The sequence below is a fragment of the Oreochromis niloticus genome, linkage group LG14 (genome assembly GCF_001858045.2).
Source record: "Oreochromis niloticus isolate F11D_XX linkage group LG14, O_niloticus_UMD_NMBU, whole genome shotgun sequence".
Taxonomy (NCBI): domain Eukaryota; kingdom Metazoa; phylum Chordata; class Actinopteri; order Cichliformes; family Cichlidae; genus Oreochromis; species Oreochromis niloticus.
This window is the reverse complement of record NC_031979.2, coordinates 34,501,406-34,519,776: the sequence shown is the minus strand read 5'-3', so window position 1 is coordinate 34,519,776 and position 18,371 is coordinate 34,501,406. Positions and strand designations below refer to the sequence as shown.

Below are 18,371 nucleotides of genomic sequence, written 5' to 3'. Positions count from 1 at the left end.
AAAGATGGATGGGTTTGAATGTTTTTCATGACAAGCTCATGAAAAACCCTCATTGACTCCATGAGACGTCAGCTGAATTATGTCAGGTCTGACTTCTTCTCGGTCTGTCTGGGAAATATTTGTTCGTTTCGTAATATTTACAAAGGACGAGTGAGTGGATTTCAAAATGTTCAAACATGGCCCAGAAGAGCAGACCATGTGATGATTTTATCTGAGTTACTAGTCAGCCAGTGGTTCCCTCTTCATGAAATCAACAGGTCACATAATTCTGCATGTCAGGAGGAAGCATTAGCCAACACGCAGTATCATTTTATTACATCAGTCAACAAGGCGACAGCTGGATCCTCCTCATTGTAACAGAAAATATCAATTTTTTCAAGAATTTGAATGTTGTATAAATGGCGCACACACACACACACACACACACACACACACACACACACACACACACACGACTGATTCTGAATTTCATCACAGATGACAGAGTTAACAATTGAAATACACAACAGAGCGACTTAAAGTTTTCTGAGGTGCCACAAATTAGAAACGCGGTGCATGATCAGCATAATGTGAACAATATTCTCATAAAATATCATTTTGACCGGCAGCTAAATTCAAGTTTTGCCCATGAAGTGGACTCGACTACAGAACAGCGCTGAACTAAAACGAATGTACTGAGACATTCGGCAGACAAGAAGCGAGACAGAAAGACAAAGAAAGAAAGAAAAAGGTGGAACATCACATGCTTTTGTTTGAGTCCACTTCAGTGTGTTTGAGAAACAAGACAAACATTTCCTCCTGAAATCACTTCCGTAACCTCGTAAACATTGGCACTTTCTCTGGTGTTCCTGTTGGCACTAACTGGAAGACAAACTTGTTTCTCTGAGGAACCAGAACAAAGTTGAGACCTGTTCCTGTCACTGGCTTTTCAGTAGCAAATACACAATGAAAGCACATGCATCAAAATGTCAAATGTAAACAAAATTAAAACAAAAACAATCTTGATCTTTCTTTAGTACTCATTATTATATCTGCTCTACGTTTTGGAAAAAAAATAACGCTCGACTCTGATCTTCTGTGTGATGACACGACTAGACAAAAGGTTTTTCTGTTACTTCTACTGAACGTGTGCATGAATCCAGGCGATGGTGACATCTGTAGAGGTTTCTGCTACAGACAGGAAAACTGAAGAGGAGTGAAGCTGTTACAAAGGGTCAAGCCACCACATTAATGGAGCTACAGAACAAAAACAAGCATCATGTCATCGAGTCTTCTTCTGTAATTAAACCCAGAGATCTTTTCCGGGAGGAAGACTGGAACTTTATGCTACTTTCATAAAACGTGGCTGGAAATATAACTACAAATCTAGTTTTCTGGTAGTTCCCATTTACCTGACTTGGCACTCAATAATACAGACATGTATGCCTCCATCACAATCGCATGTTAGTCCAATTTGAAATAACTGAAAAGCACAGATTGGAAAAAGATGCTTGGGTAATTTAAAATGCTACGTTGACACAGTTTGTCTTGTACCTGTTCTGCTCATTCAAAATTCACACTGGTCATTGATGCAGCCCCCCAGCTCATACTCCGTCTGAAAGAAGCTGTGTTAGAGCCTCACCTGATTGGTTTGAACAGGTGGGGCTTTAGTGCTCACAGCCACACCTGTGTGACTGAAATGATATGCAGGATATTAGCAGGATATTAAGCTCACAGGAATTACTTTTATATATACATGGCTCAATATTTGAACCTTTGGCCATGTTCAACATGAGCATCCATCACTGTGAGAGTATATACATGACAGGAAATAAGGAGAAGCCTTAAAGGCCCCCTGTGTGAAGTAAAGCTGTGTCTTCATGGTTAGAAACTTAACCAATAACCCCAGATGTTCTTCCCCTTTCAGCCTAACTGACATATTGTATGAATATGCTTACAGTACACAGCATATAGTATATGAAGAATACCAGTTTTTCAGAACTAGGATTTTCCTACTTAATAAAAAAATCTATTTCAAATTTAAACTGTAGTGTAGTGCAACATAATTTTATTTGTCTGTTGGATCAGCAACACTGGAGGTAGAAACTTTTTGCCCCAGTTACACTCTTCCATTTCTGCACGACAAAAACAAACCACAAACTTTTAAAGAGACAGCAGACGTAAGCTAAACAACCGGCATGTCAAAAATCATGACTGACAGGGCCGCCAATGTATGTAAAATGATGTCTTATATACCCCAAAAGGTTGATTCTGTTCATCTGGACGTAGCGATTTCAGTGGGAGAAACGTTTATTTTTATTATTTAAGTTCACCCCATGTGAGTTTTATATGCTTTATATTTATTCTACCCTTGAGACAAAAAGCAGTGGTGCTTCAGATCTATTTCTGTTAAAGGAGGAAAAAATTAGAGTGCCTTTAAGGTGGTGGCGTGTACCTTGTAACAGGTCACAATGCTCCAAAGAATCTCAGTAGGTAAGGTTGATACTTAATGGGTGGTAGTGGTGATAGTGAACAAGGTGATGAACACGTGATATAAAAAAAACCACTCCCCCAGTATACATCAGCAGGTGCTGGAGGAGACACCGGCTCTCCTCACTGTCTCAGGCTTAAATAACCAGGAAGTGTGCAAAGAGTCAGCAGGTCGATGAGTGCTTAGTTTAATATGCTGTGAATCCGGATCCTCGAGAAACCTGTTAAAACCTGCAGTCCTTCATTGTGAATGCTGACGGCCAAACCAGAGCTGAGGTCCACAGAGTTACTCCATGATGTTCCTGTTGTAGTCATAGGACAGCCGTCGCTTGGCAGCGGCATTTTGAGCATGCTGATTGGCTGAGGGGAGGCCAGGGGAGAGGCGGCAGTTTGCTGTCCAGGAAGCAGGTCTGCTTTCCTGCAAAGATGAAAACTAAAATCAGCAACACAGCTGACTATAGTTTAGTTTATCAACTAGCCAGAGAGAAGGTTACAACAAATATGAACAAATGATAAAATCAAATCCATTATTATAGAATTATTGACTTGTCGTAGGCTCAAAGCACACAGTGCCATCAGCTCTGATTAGGATGACACACCAGATGTGAGCGTGGTTTCCCTGTGGATCTTACAATAAAGACCAATTATCAGAACTGTGAGGTGTGAGCTCAGAGGAGGAGGGGGCGCACCGACAACCTTGTAGAAAAAAATACCTCACACTCCCCTCTCTCTTTCAGGACGCCTGATCTGTAAATAAACTGGGATTTCTAATCTGAGAGTCGAATTGGACTCCTTATAACAAAACCTCCATTTGGACCCGCAAACGCACAAATCTGGAAAAGGAAAACTCCCAAATTGTCAGTGTCACCGGGTCTTGTACCCAGATTTCTCCTGGTACAAGTGTCCACAGCTATGCTGCCACCTGCTACTTTTCCCTTTGTTATCTTGTATCTATCGTTTGAGTCTGTCCTTGTTTCTTGTCAGATTGTCCCTCATGGCCATGCGTCTCCTTGTTCTGCGTCTCCTTGTTCTGTGTCTCCTTGAAGTTTGCTAGTATTTGAATTCTTTGCTCCTCCTTTAGTTTTAGATTTGTAATAATATGAATTTTCAAAGCTGTTTTTTCTTAGTTAGTTCTTGTTTCCAGTTGTTCTGTGTTTGCGTCCACAACCAGCTTGTCATTTAGCCGTCATATAACACACGAATAGGCAAGGACTGGACTTAAATATGAGACAGTCGTTCTCTTTGACCTACTTTTTAGTGATTCATCCACATATTTATACCCATGGCGGTGAGTTACAGTCATTGATTACACTGCTATGTTGTCAGTTTAAAATATAACAATATTTAGAATGAGCAATAATCATTAGCATTAGTTCAGGCAGACCATAAAGTCGAACTCTGCCACAAGATCAGCTGATATTGATAAAAGCGCCAATCAGCTGATGGTTCAGCTGACCCTCTTACAGACAACAGATACATACCACCAAATATAGATTACTCCAGATAAAAACCCATTATTTGGCTCTAGCTGTCCTGGCACTTAGCTCCACATCAATCATCCAGTTCTAATAAGCCTGTAAAGATTATGTAAACAATATTTTCCTGTTCCCTGTTTCTACACAGTTCCTCTAAAGCAAGCTACAATTTTTTACTTTAAAGAGCATCTGATCTGTTTGGATCAAACAAAACACCGCTGTGTCAGAAAGAGCCCACCTACCAAACCCCTTTCCTGAGTAACGATACGCAAACCCCTCGAAACCAGGTGGGAAAGGCGCGTCCTGAGGAGAGTACAGGTGGAAGTTTGGGTCAGCTATATTTACTGCAATATACAACTTACAAAAAGCAATGAATCAAATTAAAATTTAACATATTTGTTCAAATCAGCAGCTTTGATTGGTAGTGAGCAGGATTACAAAATTTGTGAGCAAAGGAAGTAGACCACAATTAACTGCCCGTTCAGATCATCTGCTATCGGAAAAATACGGAAAAAGACATCTCTGTGCCAAACAGAGCCATCTATCAGGAAAATCTGGGTAACGCTAACAAGGGAGCCAAAGACACAGCAAACAACCCCTCTGAGAGAAACGTGACCTACTTCAAAAGAGCACTCGATCTGAACCAGAGGCAGCGAGACTGCTGAAATCACTGCGTTAGGTCCAGATGCTGCAAAAGTGCCTGCAATCAAAAGACATACTGACAACATTTCAGACGCAGCTATTTTCTGCAGAAATAAACACAAACAATAAAGTTCACCTTCAAATTTTGGCTTGTACTAAACACCCGACAGCTGAAACACCACCCTACTTCACCCTGTCCTCCACTGTTGTCACCTGCGTAAACAATATCACTTTGACCTTCAGTGAACATTTGATTTGTGCATGCTTTATCATTGCTGCACAGCCAGTACGACACATGTAAACATCTATTTTCTGATAAACTTTAGGCCCCCATGTCATTGGTGCACATTTGCACACCTGGATATAACCCAAATTTCAAATATACCACCTAAAGGACCACCTCTTTTCAGCCGAGGGCATCTGCTTTAACCTTAAACAGCAACACTTTGCTTCTCCTTTTTTTGGTCATTCCTTCCAATTACCTTCAGTCTCCACACCTCTTTTGTGTGTTTGCTCAATGTGTCTTACAATATTCCTGTATTGTAGCTCGTCCCTGTGTTAATATTTTGTAGCTTGTATAAATAACCTTGGCTGTTTTGTTAAACTGCAGAGGTTTTAGCTTTTGTAGTTCATAGCTTAGCATAATTTAACTGTACCAGTCTCAATTTGATTTTTTTTAATCATAGTTACCCTTCTTTAAAAATTCAAAACATCATAAACGTTATTACATGGAACTATTCTCAGTCTTCTATTTTTATGTCTGGACTGTTAATTAGAAAGGTTACTGAAGACTTTATAATTTAATTGCTCAGTTAGAAAATAACACCCCAGTCAAATGATAATGAAAACCAAAAAGTGGTATTTTCACACCACATTCAGTAGCAAAGTAATTAAACAGCAATAACTTATATTTGAATTTATGTACAGTGAAAGATGCAGCATTGCGGAAAAATTAACGACGAAGACTATAATTGAGTAAAATAAGACCTTTGTGATGAGATGATTTATCTGCTGCTGCATTATGGCCCTCTGCTGTAACCCAGTTTAAAATGTAATGAAGCAGGGACAAGTGAAAAAAGAAGCATAGATAAAATGATCATTACATTCACATTTCACGCACTGTGATAATGCTGATTGCTGCTTCTGGCCTGTAGCAAGCAGTCACACAGTGGACGGGTAAACCCCACACTTGCATATTTGGAAGGTGCCTTGTAGCTTTCTGACGTGACTCGGTTCAGCAGCGCGCTCAGGGCTGTTCGTGTACTGAGCGTTCTGCATAAAACAGCAGTCACATCATTTGAATGAGGCTGCAGGTTTCAAGGCTATCAGTCAAACAGCACTATCAGTTCATGTTACATGCCGTTAAGGCTGTGTTGACAAACTAAATTTAACAACCTCGAAGCTTCACAAATTGAAAGTGAACACTAAATGCTCTGTGCTAATTCCCCTGCAGCAAATTATGAGTAAAGAGACGGAACATTTGCTGTAAAATTTGATTTGTTAAGTGTTTTCTATCAGATTGTGAATACTGAAACATGTCTGCAGCCAGCGATTAAGACGCACTCGTCTCCAAAGCTGCTGGGCTCGCATTTCCATGTGCATGGTGCCGGTCTTTACTCACAGTGTGCGGCTGCTCCAGATGTAAAGTCTTCAGCAGCAGGTTACGAGACACGCCGTTGGCTCTCTTGTATCTCTGGCCGATCATTTTGTTTAAGTCGTGGAAACTGTCCAACAGCCTAAAGGTTCAAAGACACAGACACGCGATTTCATGCACAAGAAGAACATTTGTTTTAAATGATTGCTTTTCAAAGATTCACGATCAGATACAGTCTGAGTGCAAAACTTGTTTGCTCCAGCTTTAAGGGTTATTTCACATACAGACGTTTTTTTTTACTCTGCTTTAAGTGGTATAGTGGTCAACACATTCATCTTACACACAAAAGATCCCCAGTTCAAGACAGGGAGGAGATGCATTCCCAGCCTGAGGGCTCACAAGCCTGCATAAAGAGGAGGGTATGTGGTGTAAAACTTCTACCAAATCAAATATGGATGCAATCTGCTGTGGTTAACCTTTGGGATAGAAGTAGGTTTCTCTCTCTGATGTGACAGTGTGGTCAGCATGGTCACTTCTGTTTGTGATCACAGAAGCCCTGCCCACATAAAAGAAAGCCGGATCAAAGGCAGGTGTCCTTTAGCTCCACTCACTTGTATTGAACAGTGAATGTACTGAGGCAGTATACCAAGGCCAAATATAAGGAAAGAAGGACTATTAATAGCAATGTTATTTTACTAGAATCAAAGAAAAATGTAGAGAAAATGAGAGATAAAGGCCTCCTCTAAGAGTTTGTTTTCAAGTGTGTTCTTCTAGGAAATAGTTCATTTGATATAAAACTCTCCAGTTTAAGAAAACATCTGTATAATTAGAGTATGATATGGGAATCTATGTGTTAAAGAATCTGTGATAGTGAATAATTGTAAATGACTGCTCTGACATACAAATGTTCATTAAACAGTCCATATTAGCTCATTTGACACATTTTCTCCTATAAAGACGACATCTGACAAGCCCACCCATCTGGTGCGGTTTTACGACCACTAGAATAGTTCCCAGGTTTTTTCAAGGGTAGCTGCACAGGCAGAGAGCACCCTCACTAACCCAGTCATTTTGTTCTGTAAGGATATCTGAAATATGACAGAAACCACGCAGTTCAGAAAAGAGCTTCAAGGATTACTCCTAGTAGGCTGTCCAGGGGTGCAAAGTTAAAAACATGTTTGCTCTGACATGTTATAGTTAATTCTAACAGTTCCTTGAAATACAGTTGCCCTTCACCACAGTCACCACTAGGTGGCCACATTTTCTTTCAACTTGTCAACATATAGTGTTTTATCTCCTAAAACCACCGACACCATAAAAGATCATCAAATTATGTATTTTGTATTCATTCCTGTTTGATTTGAGTAAAATGACACAAATGATTTGGAGAAATATTCAGTGTTGGAAGGACAACGAAGTCATTTTGTGATTAATTCCATTAAAAAAAAGGACTTGTATGTATAATTTTTTTTTAAAAACCCGAACCCATACAGATTTTTTAAAACGAAAATTTCCCTGTCTGATAGTTTTTGGTAATTGTTAAGAGTATTTTCCTAAAAAATAAGTATGAATATTTAAGAAAAAGGTCAACATGATGTAATGAAAACACAGTATATCTGTTAAAATGGTGAATTTATGGAACAGTTTTATGAGGATGAAAAAGCTCAATATTTATGAGAAAGATCTAAAAAGATTTTGTTGTTCTCTTTTTACAAACTGATTTGGAGAACTGAAGGGTTTGGTGAAGGATGACAATCTGTCAAAATACAATCATAAACATTTGCAGGAGTAAAACTGAGTTTGATGATTTTTGGGGTCTGATCCATTCAGTACAGAGTACTTATGCAATAATATGGATGAAAACAGTATTTATGACTGGTTTCTGTAGCCCTGAATCACAGTCTACTTTATCATCCTTCTGGACACCAGTGGGAAACGTCCCATCCTTTCTTTTCTGCTTATCCTTGTGGGAAACGGTGGGAAACATATGTTACTAAATTAAACTTATGCTATCTTTGGTGAGAGCTGAAACTAATGATTAAAACCAGGAAAGTGTTTACTGATGGCATGGATAAAGAGAGCTGAAGAATGTACATTGAAGGCACTTGTGCACTGACTTCACTCAGCTTCTTAGGTTTATTCCCATCCATCTTTTATCTAGAGCCATCGCTACACATGATGGCCTTCGTCAGCACGGTTCACCTACCCCTGGTCTTGGCTTGCTCCGCCTCTGAGGAGCTGGCTCAGTGTGGGAACAGTACTGAGGTCACAGGAGTCACTTGAGGATGAACCAGTAAATGAGGGGAAGACTTCAGCAAAGACAGCCGCCTGCAGTAAATACAGAGAGAGCTCATCAAATTCAGCTGGAGAGCTCAGCACACCGCAAGAAAACAGTCAAAACACAAGCATCAAAAACACATTTGCAGCATTTAGGAAAAAATATGCATTTATGGTTCATTACATGAAAAGTTAATACTTTATTTTCATAAAGGCCTCCTTGTGGCACCGCAGGCACATGAACCAACTTATTTAAAAACAGCCAATCTCCTCCTCTCACTCTGCTTCACTGCAGTTTTGGGCAGGGCTCATTTTTCATCTGCATCTTTGCACTGTGCTTAATGTCCACTGGGAGACTCTCCCCGCAGTGCTGACTTCTTTTTTTTTAAATTTTATTTTTAAGAAAAAAAAAAAAAGCTGGGGTAATGTGAGTTATACCGCTGGAGAAAATACTGATTAATCTTTACTCATAAAACTTAGTCACTCCTCCCGCAGGGTTACATCAGGGTGAGCCGTGTTTCCATGGTAATGGCGCAGGCATTTGAGAAAAAGGGGGAAATTTTAGGTCACAGACATATGCACTTTCAACTGGATAAAAATTAGTGACCCACACAGATAACACTAAAATCACCCCATCTCCCACCAAAAAACAAATCCTGCATAAACAGGTATTTGGACGTGAAACTTCACTCCTTCTCTAAGTTATAGTCAAGATACAATAGACACACGAAGGTTTTTGCACATTTCACCCAGGACCAGCTATATCTGCCAGACTCTAAGAATAGCACATGGAACAAATAATGCATAGATTTACACATGAATAATTCTTTTCTACTGCATGATCCACAGGGGACTGAGCAACTACACAAATAACTCCTTGAATCCACCGAACATCCCTGATCGATGGTACAGGAAGTGCAAACAGAGGTTGGAGTCACAGAGACAAACCACGCAAGACAGAAATTCAATGCTGTGACACAAATGAACCAATCCTGAGGAGTTTGTGGACTCTCAGTGAAGTGGATGTAATGGCCACTTTAGCTCTTACTGAACAAACAGAACCGTTTTTATAGCAGTTACTGAAGGACAACTGTACCAGGTTCTGATTGGCTGAGAGTCTGTCTCTCCTCTCCTCCACAGCACTGGCTGGCCACCACTGCTCCACAACGTCTCCACCTTCATCTGATGAATCCTGAGGGAAGGCTGTCCAGGTGTCGTCTGACTGGTGGAACGAGCTGTCCGTCTTGCCTGGCGTCCAGAGGGTCGACTCACTGGTGATAGCATGGTTTCCAAGTGCTGTTATCAAACACACACACAGGCACATGCACATTAAGTCTTATAGTGCATAGTATGTACTTTCGATGCTCTTAGAGGATAATAATGGGCAATAACCCTGTATTGTAAAACACCAACAGCAGCATTGGTGCTAAAGAAGGTGATGATAATTACTAGGATGGCTTCTAAACGGGGCCAGTTTATCCAAATGAATGAAGAATCCTAATAACTGTTTTGTACAAATGTCCACAATCGTTTTTAAATGCTGGAAAATTAAATTAAATTCTACAGACCCTACAACACATCCAACTAATAATTTAAGAAATCTCTGTCTGATCTTTGCATATCTTCACTAACTGTTTATTCATTCTACTTAAACCTTGACAAGTTTCTAAGATGCTTTAGATGGTTTCAATTCAATTCACAGTTTGTCCAAGGCGGGGCGCTTAGTCTGCATGGAGTCTTACTGTTGCAGACTAAACCGTTCCTGTCGTCCTTATGTGCTCTGTGCAGATGGATGCAGGTAACCTATAAAATAGACCTGATGCTTTTTAAAGGGAAGTACAGTATTTTTCATGCGACACCCAGAACTGGAAAAGCAGTTCAGAAGATGGACGGACAGACAATATGTGCTTCCAAAATACTGTTGAGCAGTCCTGTCCTGTCCAGTGCTGCCCCTCCCTTTCGCTGGAGGGTTCCTCCTGTTAAAAGGGAGTTTTTCCTTCCCACTGTTGCCCAGTGCTTGTTAATAGGAGGTCGTCTGATTGATGGGGAGTTCTCTGTATTATTATTGGGTCTTTACCTTTCAATATAAAGTGTTGTTTTGATTCGGTGCTATATACACATATTTAATTGAATTAAATAGAATTAAAAAGTAGTTTAACACAGAAATACTTAAAGTACAAGCCCATTAATGCTAGTCAGGTTGGACCATCAGTTTTATCCATGCTCTCACGCAGGGTTTTTGAGCAGTGTAAGAATAACAACACTGTAGTCCATTGGTGGTTAAGCACTGGGGGGGTGCCAGTCATATTTCAGGGGTATAGTGTGGAGACATGCTCCCATTAAAAAGTGTGTAAAAATAGAGCAGGCTAAGGTCATTTACAAACTGCAATCGCTCTGATGCTCTAAAAATTAAACTGGTTTCTCACAAAGATAGTGGTTATATTTTTTTATTTTCATTTCTGTTGTTTGGATAAGTGGTTTGTAAGAAAGCTAAAGTCCAGCGAACTCACAGACACACACACCTTTTTTCACTGAATGTAATATCCAAAGCAGTAACTTGGTTTTTCCTGCGTGTGATGCATTTAGGGGACACCTGTAAATCTTGGTTAGAAGGCACCATGCTAACATTTTAAATTATTATTAGATGTGTCAGAATTAAAACCCACAGTTTTTAGTAGCTCTTCAGCTTTCTATTTGTCAGCAGCACAGCAAGACAACTTGCATTTATTATTCTGTTAATCACCTTGTCGTATCATTGTGTTGTCTATTGCTGTGACTGCTTCCTGCTGGTGCTTAAAAAGTTGCCTGCTGTACCAGACTCTGCGGGACTCTTTGAGTTTGTATGCTGGACTTTAATCTCACTGCGACATCTCACTGCGTGGAAACATTTCAGTGAATATTTGTATCTCCCTTCGATCCCTGCTGCTTTGACACATCTACATGTCGCTCTCCATTGCTTGGTGTATTTATCCGACAATGTATCTATCAGACACTTCTCTGTGAGACTGTTTCCTTTTCACCCGTTGCCCAATAACCTGAGGCTAACAGGAGAGCTCACTGGCCTGTTTGCTGCCTCCCCCTCTCTTAGCTCGACTCTGAATGATTAATACCGTGTAGTGAGACGGAGACATCGGTTAGGAATCCAGGTCAGGACAAACTACAGTCTTATTTCCACTGTGCTGGTAAGTGATGCCTACCAAGGCAAGAAACAACTCAGCATATTTATCACAAGATTAAAAGTACTACTGGTCAACAACTCATTTACGTCATCTAAGTTACAGCATGTGCTTGAGTGTACAATGATTAGCTGTATGACTATCAGGCTGCCTTACTTTAACTCTTTACCCCTATTTCAGGCCTGCTTACAGAACAAATTGACTAAGTTTGCATCACATGTTAGTGAGGGTGGTCGCTGCCTTTGCAGGTACCCTTCAAACTGCATCTTTATTGATATACACTGAGGGATCAAATGTATCTTTATGGAGGAATGAGTTAAAACAACCTGTTCTGGAACACACTTCCAATCAAATGTTTTTCCAGGTTTTTTCTGCCTCTCACTCCTTTTACTTCAAGCTAATTTTTTAAACCTTGTTGTTATATTCAGTGTAGATTTATAATATGTATTTTCCCAGATTTCACACAGCCACAGCCTTATCTCTGTTTGCAAATGCTATGAAAGGTGTTTGTTACACTCATTCTTGTCTGCTGAAGTTTATGTCTCCATCTTAGTACTGTAGCTATTCATTAAAAGACTTTTGGGTCATGGTGAACTCCTTCACTTTATCCACTGTGTGAAACAAGTAGATTTATCTCCTCCTCCTTTTAGGCCAACATTTTCCTGATTGGTTGGCCCTCATTGAGATGCTTAAACAGAATGTGGGTGGGGCTTCAGTGCCTGAGATTGCCTTATTAGGGATGCCCATCATAAGTGACATCATACAGAGCCATGGGTAGAAAAAACCCCCACTTCAGCCATGTTTAATATGAACATTTGCTACTGTAACTCAAGTTTATTTAAAGCCCATCTTAATTACTAATAATTAAAACCAAAATAAACTAAAAGGCCAGATAAGTGTGAAAATATGCATAAGTAATGTGGGTGAAGCAAGCCTTTAGGTTTTTATAGCTGGTGCTTTAATTTTTGCCCTTTTACATACATCAGTCCCTCTGATGATAAATGGTGACTGATAAGCCATCAGCAACATGTTAAAATAAACAGAAATACTTTTCAGTAGAACAGACTGAGACATAATTATGCACCAACCTCAGCAGAGCCTCATTTAGCCCCCCTGTGGAAACTGGGCTTAACATGATTTAGGTGATTAGCTAAACGGAGCAGAATGAGGGATCATTACGACTGATTAACACCGGCTGTGAGAGAAAAACAACGAGGCACAAGGAGTAAAAGATCTGACATACCTGCGCGTGTCTGCTTCATGAGTGTAGCAGATAAGAGCCATCATACTGTCAGACTACTAATTAAATTCATTTATTTATGATTCCGTTACTAGCACTGCTTTATTCGTTCATCATACAGTTCTTTAAAAAAATCCAATAAAAAATATTTTCTTTTCAATTACCTTCTTGCACTGAATGATGGTGTCCAATGGTGGTTGTTTTTTTGTGCCAAATTTAGATTAGTTTGTGTTATTTCAGGTGAAATATTTTTTAATTCCATGTAACCAGGAAGCTTTGAGATGGGTTTAGTTATTTTCTCTCTGAGTTTGTTAGCAGGATTAGTCGAAAAGATTCAGGTAGATTTGTAGGAAAAGTTATACCAAAGATGAGGAATGGCCCAACTGCCTTTTGGAGTTCATTTTATTTTTTTGAATGGATCTTAAAAACTGCAAAATATCTTGATGTTCTCTATAAAACACTAACTTAGATCCAGATAATTAGATCTCAATTCTTGAGGAGGGAGTTAACAAACAGTAAAAATTAAGTCTGCAGTATTTAAATAGTACATAGTAATGCAGTTTAAGTAAGGACTGAGGTGAATAAAACTTCCAGCTGCTTTATCCCAGCAAACACATCTTCATAAAATAGAAACTATAACAACAACAGGATTTTGGAAAGATAAAAGTAAATACCCACTTGTGCATAACTACTTGTGCGCTTCTTGAAAACAGATTGTGTGCACTTGCATTCCTCAAAGTGTACAAAAGGTTAAAAATGCACTAATTCTCTGAGGGAGTTGTTGCCATTCACTCTTTGTTTCCCCAACACAACACAACACAACACAACACAACACAACACAACACAAAGAGTGTTAAAGAGTCTAAATCTGCACATTTCTGACTTTTTTCTGAAAATCTCTGAAGCCTTTCTGTGTCAGCCTTGTTGTCCAGGACCAAAAGATCCAAGCCTACAGCACACAGAAAGGCAAATTTACTAAAGATCTCAAAGGAGTGAAAGAGATACTAAAATGAGAGGAAAGCCTGGCTCGTAAACACAGAAAGGGACAGAGAATGAACAACCACGAGACTCACCAACACTCTCTCTGCTCCCACAAGGCACTGAGGCAGACATGGTGAACTCCTCGCTCCAGGCTGGCTCTCCCTCCGCCTGCATGAACACTCCAAACTCATCTTCCTCCTCCTCCTTCCTCCCTTCGTCAGTGGCCACGGTGGAGCCACTCTCTACCTCACCCTGCTCCTCCAGCTCTCTTCTCTTCCCTTCTTGGCCTCCTTCTCTGTCTCCTGCTGTTGCACTGACTGCCTCCTCCTCCTCCTCCTCCTGACAGGGCAGGCCGGTTGCCATGGATCCCAGGGTGGGCAGGGAAGGGGCAGGATTAGCTTGGGAGAGCGCAGGGGAGGTGGGGAGATTGGTGCAGGCAGTGTTAGTGATGTTAGTCTCTCCACTTGGTTCAACAGGGGCGATGCTTGTTTGTGCACAGGTGTATCCATCCTCTTTCTCCCACTTCCTGTGTTCATCTTCGACCTCCTGTAACTGCCAGTCTTCCTCTGAAGCACAGTTTATCTCTGTCCCTTCATAATTATCTTTGAGTGTGACTTCTTTACATTCATCCGACTTCCAAATATCCCCAGCTTCGTCTCCATGTTCAGGATTGAGGCCCTCTTCTAAATTTCCTTCTTCCGACTCCAGCTCATCTTTCGTCCCACATTTGCTGCTGCTGTCTGCCACAATCCTCTCGCCTGACTCAGAGATGGAATGATCTCCATCTGTGAGGGGTGAAGGTAACAATTCCTCCTCATTTTTAAACACAGATTGAGGTTTATTATTTAATATCTCATTCACAGTGGTTTTTTCATTGGCCTGTTCTTCTTCACCCGTGACCCCAGAGTCTTTTTCCTCTTGCTGATACCCCTCAACGTGATTCTCCTGCTCCTGCTCAGCCTGAACCCAACAAGTTTCATGGTCAGCACTGCAGACGCTGCCCTCTATGGGTGCGGCTGACTTGTTAAAACTGAGGGAGACTCCAGTGCTGCTGGGGGCAGGCGTAAAGACTGCACACCAGCTGGAAAATTCATCAAGAGCCTCGCTGATGTTCTCCTTTTCATCTTTAACATCTGCACACTCAGCCCTTTTCTCTGATTCTTCACCTGCTTCATCGAGATCAGAAAATCCGTTTACATTAGCCCCTTCTTCTTCACAGGGGCATTTACTTGGTTTTCTCTCAGTAATGCTGTTCTTATGTCTTGAATTATCAATCAACCCAGAATGTCCATGGGTGACGTTGTTTCCTTCAGTGTATCTGTCTCCTTGTTCCTCTGAATAGCCGTCCTTGCTCTGAGAAGCTTGTGTCTTCTGCCCCTCGCTGCTCTCAGTTTCTCTTGTTTCTCCCACATCGCAGCTGTCGTGGGAGTCACTGTAAGAACGGGTAGATTCTAGGTCAGGGTTTAGTTCAGTCAAAACAGAGCTGGAAGACTCTAACTTGCCGAGGCCTCCCTTATCCTCCTCTTCATTCTTTTGCCTTTCCTTCCTCATTCCCGTCACCTCACTGTTCAGCCTGTTCGGGATGCCTCCCTCGTGTCCATCCTGGCTTTTCCCCCTCTGTGCTCTCCTTCCACATTGGACGCAGGATTTAGGAGAAACGCTGTGGCTGCATCTGGCTCGCCGGCTGTCCTGCTGTGGGGTGGGAAACTGTTTACAGTCCAGGCCTCCTTTGTCTTGCTCTTCCTGCCTTTCTTCCACAGCGATTTCACCAGCAGGAACTTCCCTGCTCCTCTGCTGCCTCTCTCTGCTCACGCCTGTTTTCTCCCGGCCCGCTGCATTGCCAGACTTCCTCCATCTCCTCCCCGATCGCACCCTAACCCGGTTTGCTCCAGTCTGTGCCGGTGGAGTTGGCCCAGCTGGAGTGTCTCTGCGTCCTCCTCCTACTCCAGTCTTTCCTCGCAGCCATCCTCCAACCACACTGGAGGCTGCACTGGTTGTCACTCCAGAGTTGGGCTTAGCTGCTGAATACAAACAGCTTCCTTTCTCAGTCCGGAGGAACAGACACTGAGTCTGAGTCTTCCCGCTGCCCTCTGAGGTCTTCAGAGTGGCAACTGTTACCAAAGCTCCGATTCCAGCCTGCCTACTGTCCACCCCCAGCGGAAGCCCATATCCCATGCGACCCCACTCGCCACTCAGGCAAACATCTGCAGGCCTGGGGCATGATGCTGAACCTCCTCGACCTGCAGGAGGAGCTGTGGGTGCTTGTCCTCCTCCCAGCAGATTAGCAGTCTTGTGGCGATTCCTGGAACACAGGGCCCAGGCTCGGAGACCCCGAATGAGCGGCAGATCTGCCAGTCCCAGCTCCAGTCGGCTGGGGAAGGGCAGAGAGGCTCTGGAGCATTTCTGGAGCATCTCCCGGCTAGAGCCTGACATGCTCAGGCACGGGTAGTTGTTGTTGTTATTCTGCTGGAGCATAGTGCTTGTTGTGGGCCTCATCTATGTTTTATTGGTTGGTTTTTACTTATCCTTTATTAAAATGAAGCCTGTCAGCTCAAGTTGAATTCTCATTTGTGAGAGGGAGCACTGCCACAATCAAGAATCTATTCTTGATTCACAGCCTGACAGCTCAAAGGTAAAAAGATCATCATTTAGAAAAAAAACTAAAGAAAATCACTGGGCACTATGAAACAGCTGAAACAAATTTCTTACTGATTAATTCTGACAGTGGTACCGAAGACGATGTTTTCCTAACATGGCCGGAGGGAGATGAATCTCCTTGTAATCTCATATCTTAGCAAATCATTCTGACTGCATCTGAAGACAGAATCAGCTGTTTTTCTGACGGGCGACCTGCGATTGTTTGCACCTATCACTCCTCAACTTAGAGAGTCTCCTGACGAAGAAGAGAAACATGCAGGTGTGATGTCCAGCTGTCAGTGCTGATGAGAGCAAGGGAAATGAGAAGTTTGTTTTCTTCCAGGCTGACGCTCAGTGACGCTGTCTCCAGAGCTTCGCCGCCCTCCCCGTTCACTGGCCTCTCCTCACAGAGGACTGACTCAGCTGTCACAGAGCAACCTGCAGGGGAATGGGTAAAAAAAATAAATAAATAAAACAAATATGGAAATTAAAGACTCAAAGTTACAAAACTGCAGACTTATTATATGGTAGTGTGATATGATTAAAGAGCAAGGATCTCGCCAAGAGGAGGCCCATCCAGTAAACGAGGATGAGGTAATGAATAAAAAGCTTAAAGTTTAAATATTAAAATAATTTAATGCTGACTTCACTTTGGTTTGGCTCAATGGGTTGCAGCTATAATTCAGTGTGGGAGGTGTGAGTCTGTCAGAGGTCATGCATTTGAATCCAAAGTGACTTCTTTTCCCACTACTCCGACCCAAACAGGCTCTTTTATATATATGAAAATGGGAACTGACACCATTTGCATTGTGGTGAGAATTAGATTAGTTGTTGCATCAGCCACACACAATCATCCAGTAGACTAAAAACGAAACACAGGTGGCCATAAACCCATAAATCCACTTCTCCTGCCCACACAGCTTAAAGGATTTACCCGAAGAGCATCAATAACCCGCCACATAAGCGACGAAAATAGGTTCGAGCCACGTATGTCATACTTAGCCTACTCCTATCAGCACCACTGTGATGAAGATGAGCCACGTCAAACCACACAGTGTACCAGCACAACCTGTGTTCCCAGCCAGCATGTCCTGAGAGGGATGCCCACAGCCGAGTGCTCATTGTTTCTTACCTTTTTCGAAGCCCCGGGGTCTCAGGTCCAGGCTCTGGATTAAGTGTCCTTTACTTAATGCCCCTCTGCTTCCTTATTGTTTACAGACGAAGCCTATTCTCCCTCCTCTCGGGCTCTGGAGCATCCTAAAGTGGAATCAGCGCCGCCTCATCTTTCTACTCGGCCTGCACCACAAACGTTACAAATCGCTCGAACATCCATTCAGTCCTGTCCCATCGTTTAAATCAGAGCACAGCCTCTTTTTTTCGCTCTCTCCTCCCGACTCGTTCAGCCATTGCGCATCATCTCATCCGCCGCGGCTCGGCATCGTGCGCCGCCGCATCTTACCGCAGTAGCCTCCGGTGTGCACAGCGAGCAGGATGACGAAGAGCTAATTTGACTTACAGCCCACTCACTGATAGGAGGCGTGATTCGTGCCACACAGAGCAGGGAGAGGTGAGGCGAGCGGAAGTGTATGGAGGGTTCGTGATGCCACACTTAGGGAGAAAGAACACACTGGTCTAAAATACAGAATCTTTTTGTTTGCTACTGGGAGCTTCAGACCTAGATCTAAAATTTAACACAAATTTATCATATGCACGCTGGATTTCTGACATTTTCAGAGGTCAATATAACATGTAATAAAAACACAGTGTCTGGAATTTTAACCATTCCCCATTAAAATAATGTGTTAATGTGTTTAATGTGTTTATTCTGAAAAAACAAACAAACAAATTGGGACATTTTAGACGAAATGGGGTTTTTTTAA

General features: G+C 41.9%; 1 protein-coding gene across 1 annotated transcript; it reads right to left on the bottom strand.

Annotated features, from left to right (window-relative positions):
• Nucleotides 1-288: 288 nt before the first annotated feature.
• si:ch211-14c7.2 (uncharacterized) lies at nucleotides 289-18,033 on the bottom strand. Its single transcript, XM_005461115.4, has 6 exons — nucleotides 17,624-18,033; nucleotides 13,947-16,929; nucleotides 9,554-9,753; nucleotides 8,387-8,508; nucleotides 6,208-6,322; nucleotides 289-2,887 (listed from the first exon to the last, which is right to left on the bottom strand). The coding sequence occupies exons 2-6, from the start codon at nucleotides 16,348-16,350 to the stop codon at nucleotides 2,756-2,758; spliced, it is 2,973 nt and encodes a 990-aa protein (XP_005461172.2). The 5' UTR covers nucleotides 16,351-16,929; nucleotides 17,624-18,033; the 3' UTR covers nucleotides 289-2,755.
• Between the last annotated feature and the right edge of the window lie 338 nt (nucleotides 18,034-18,371).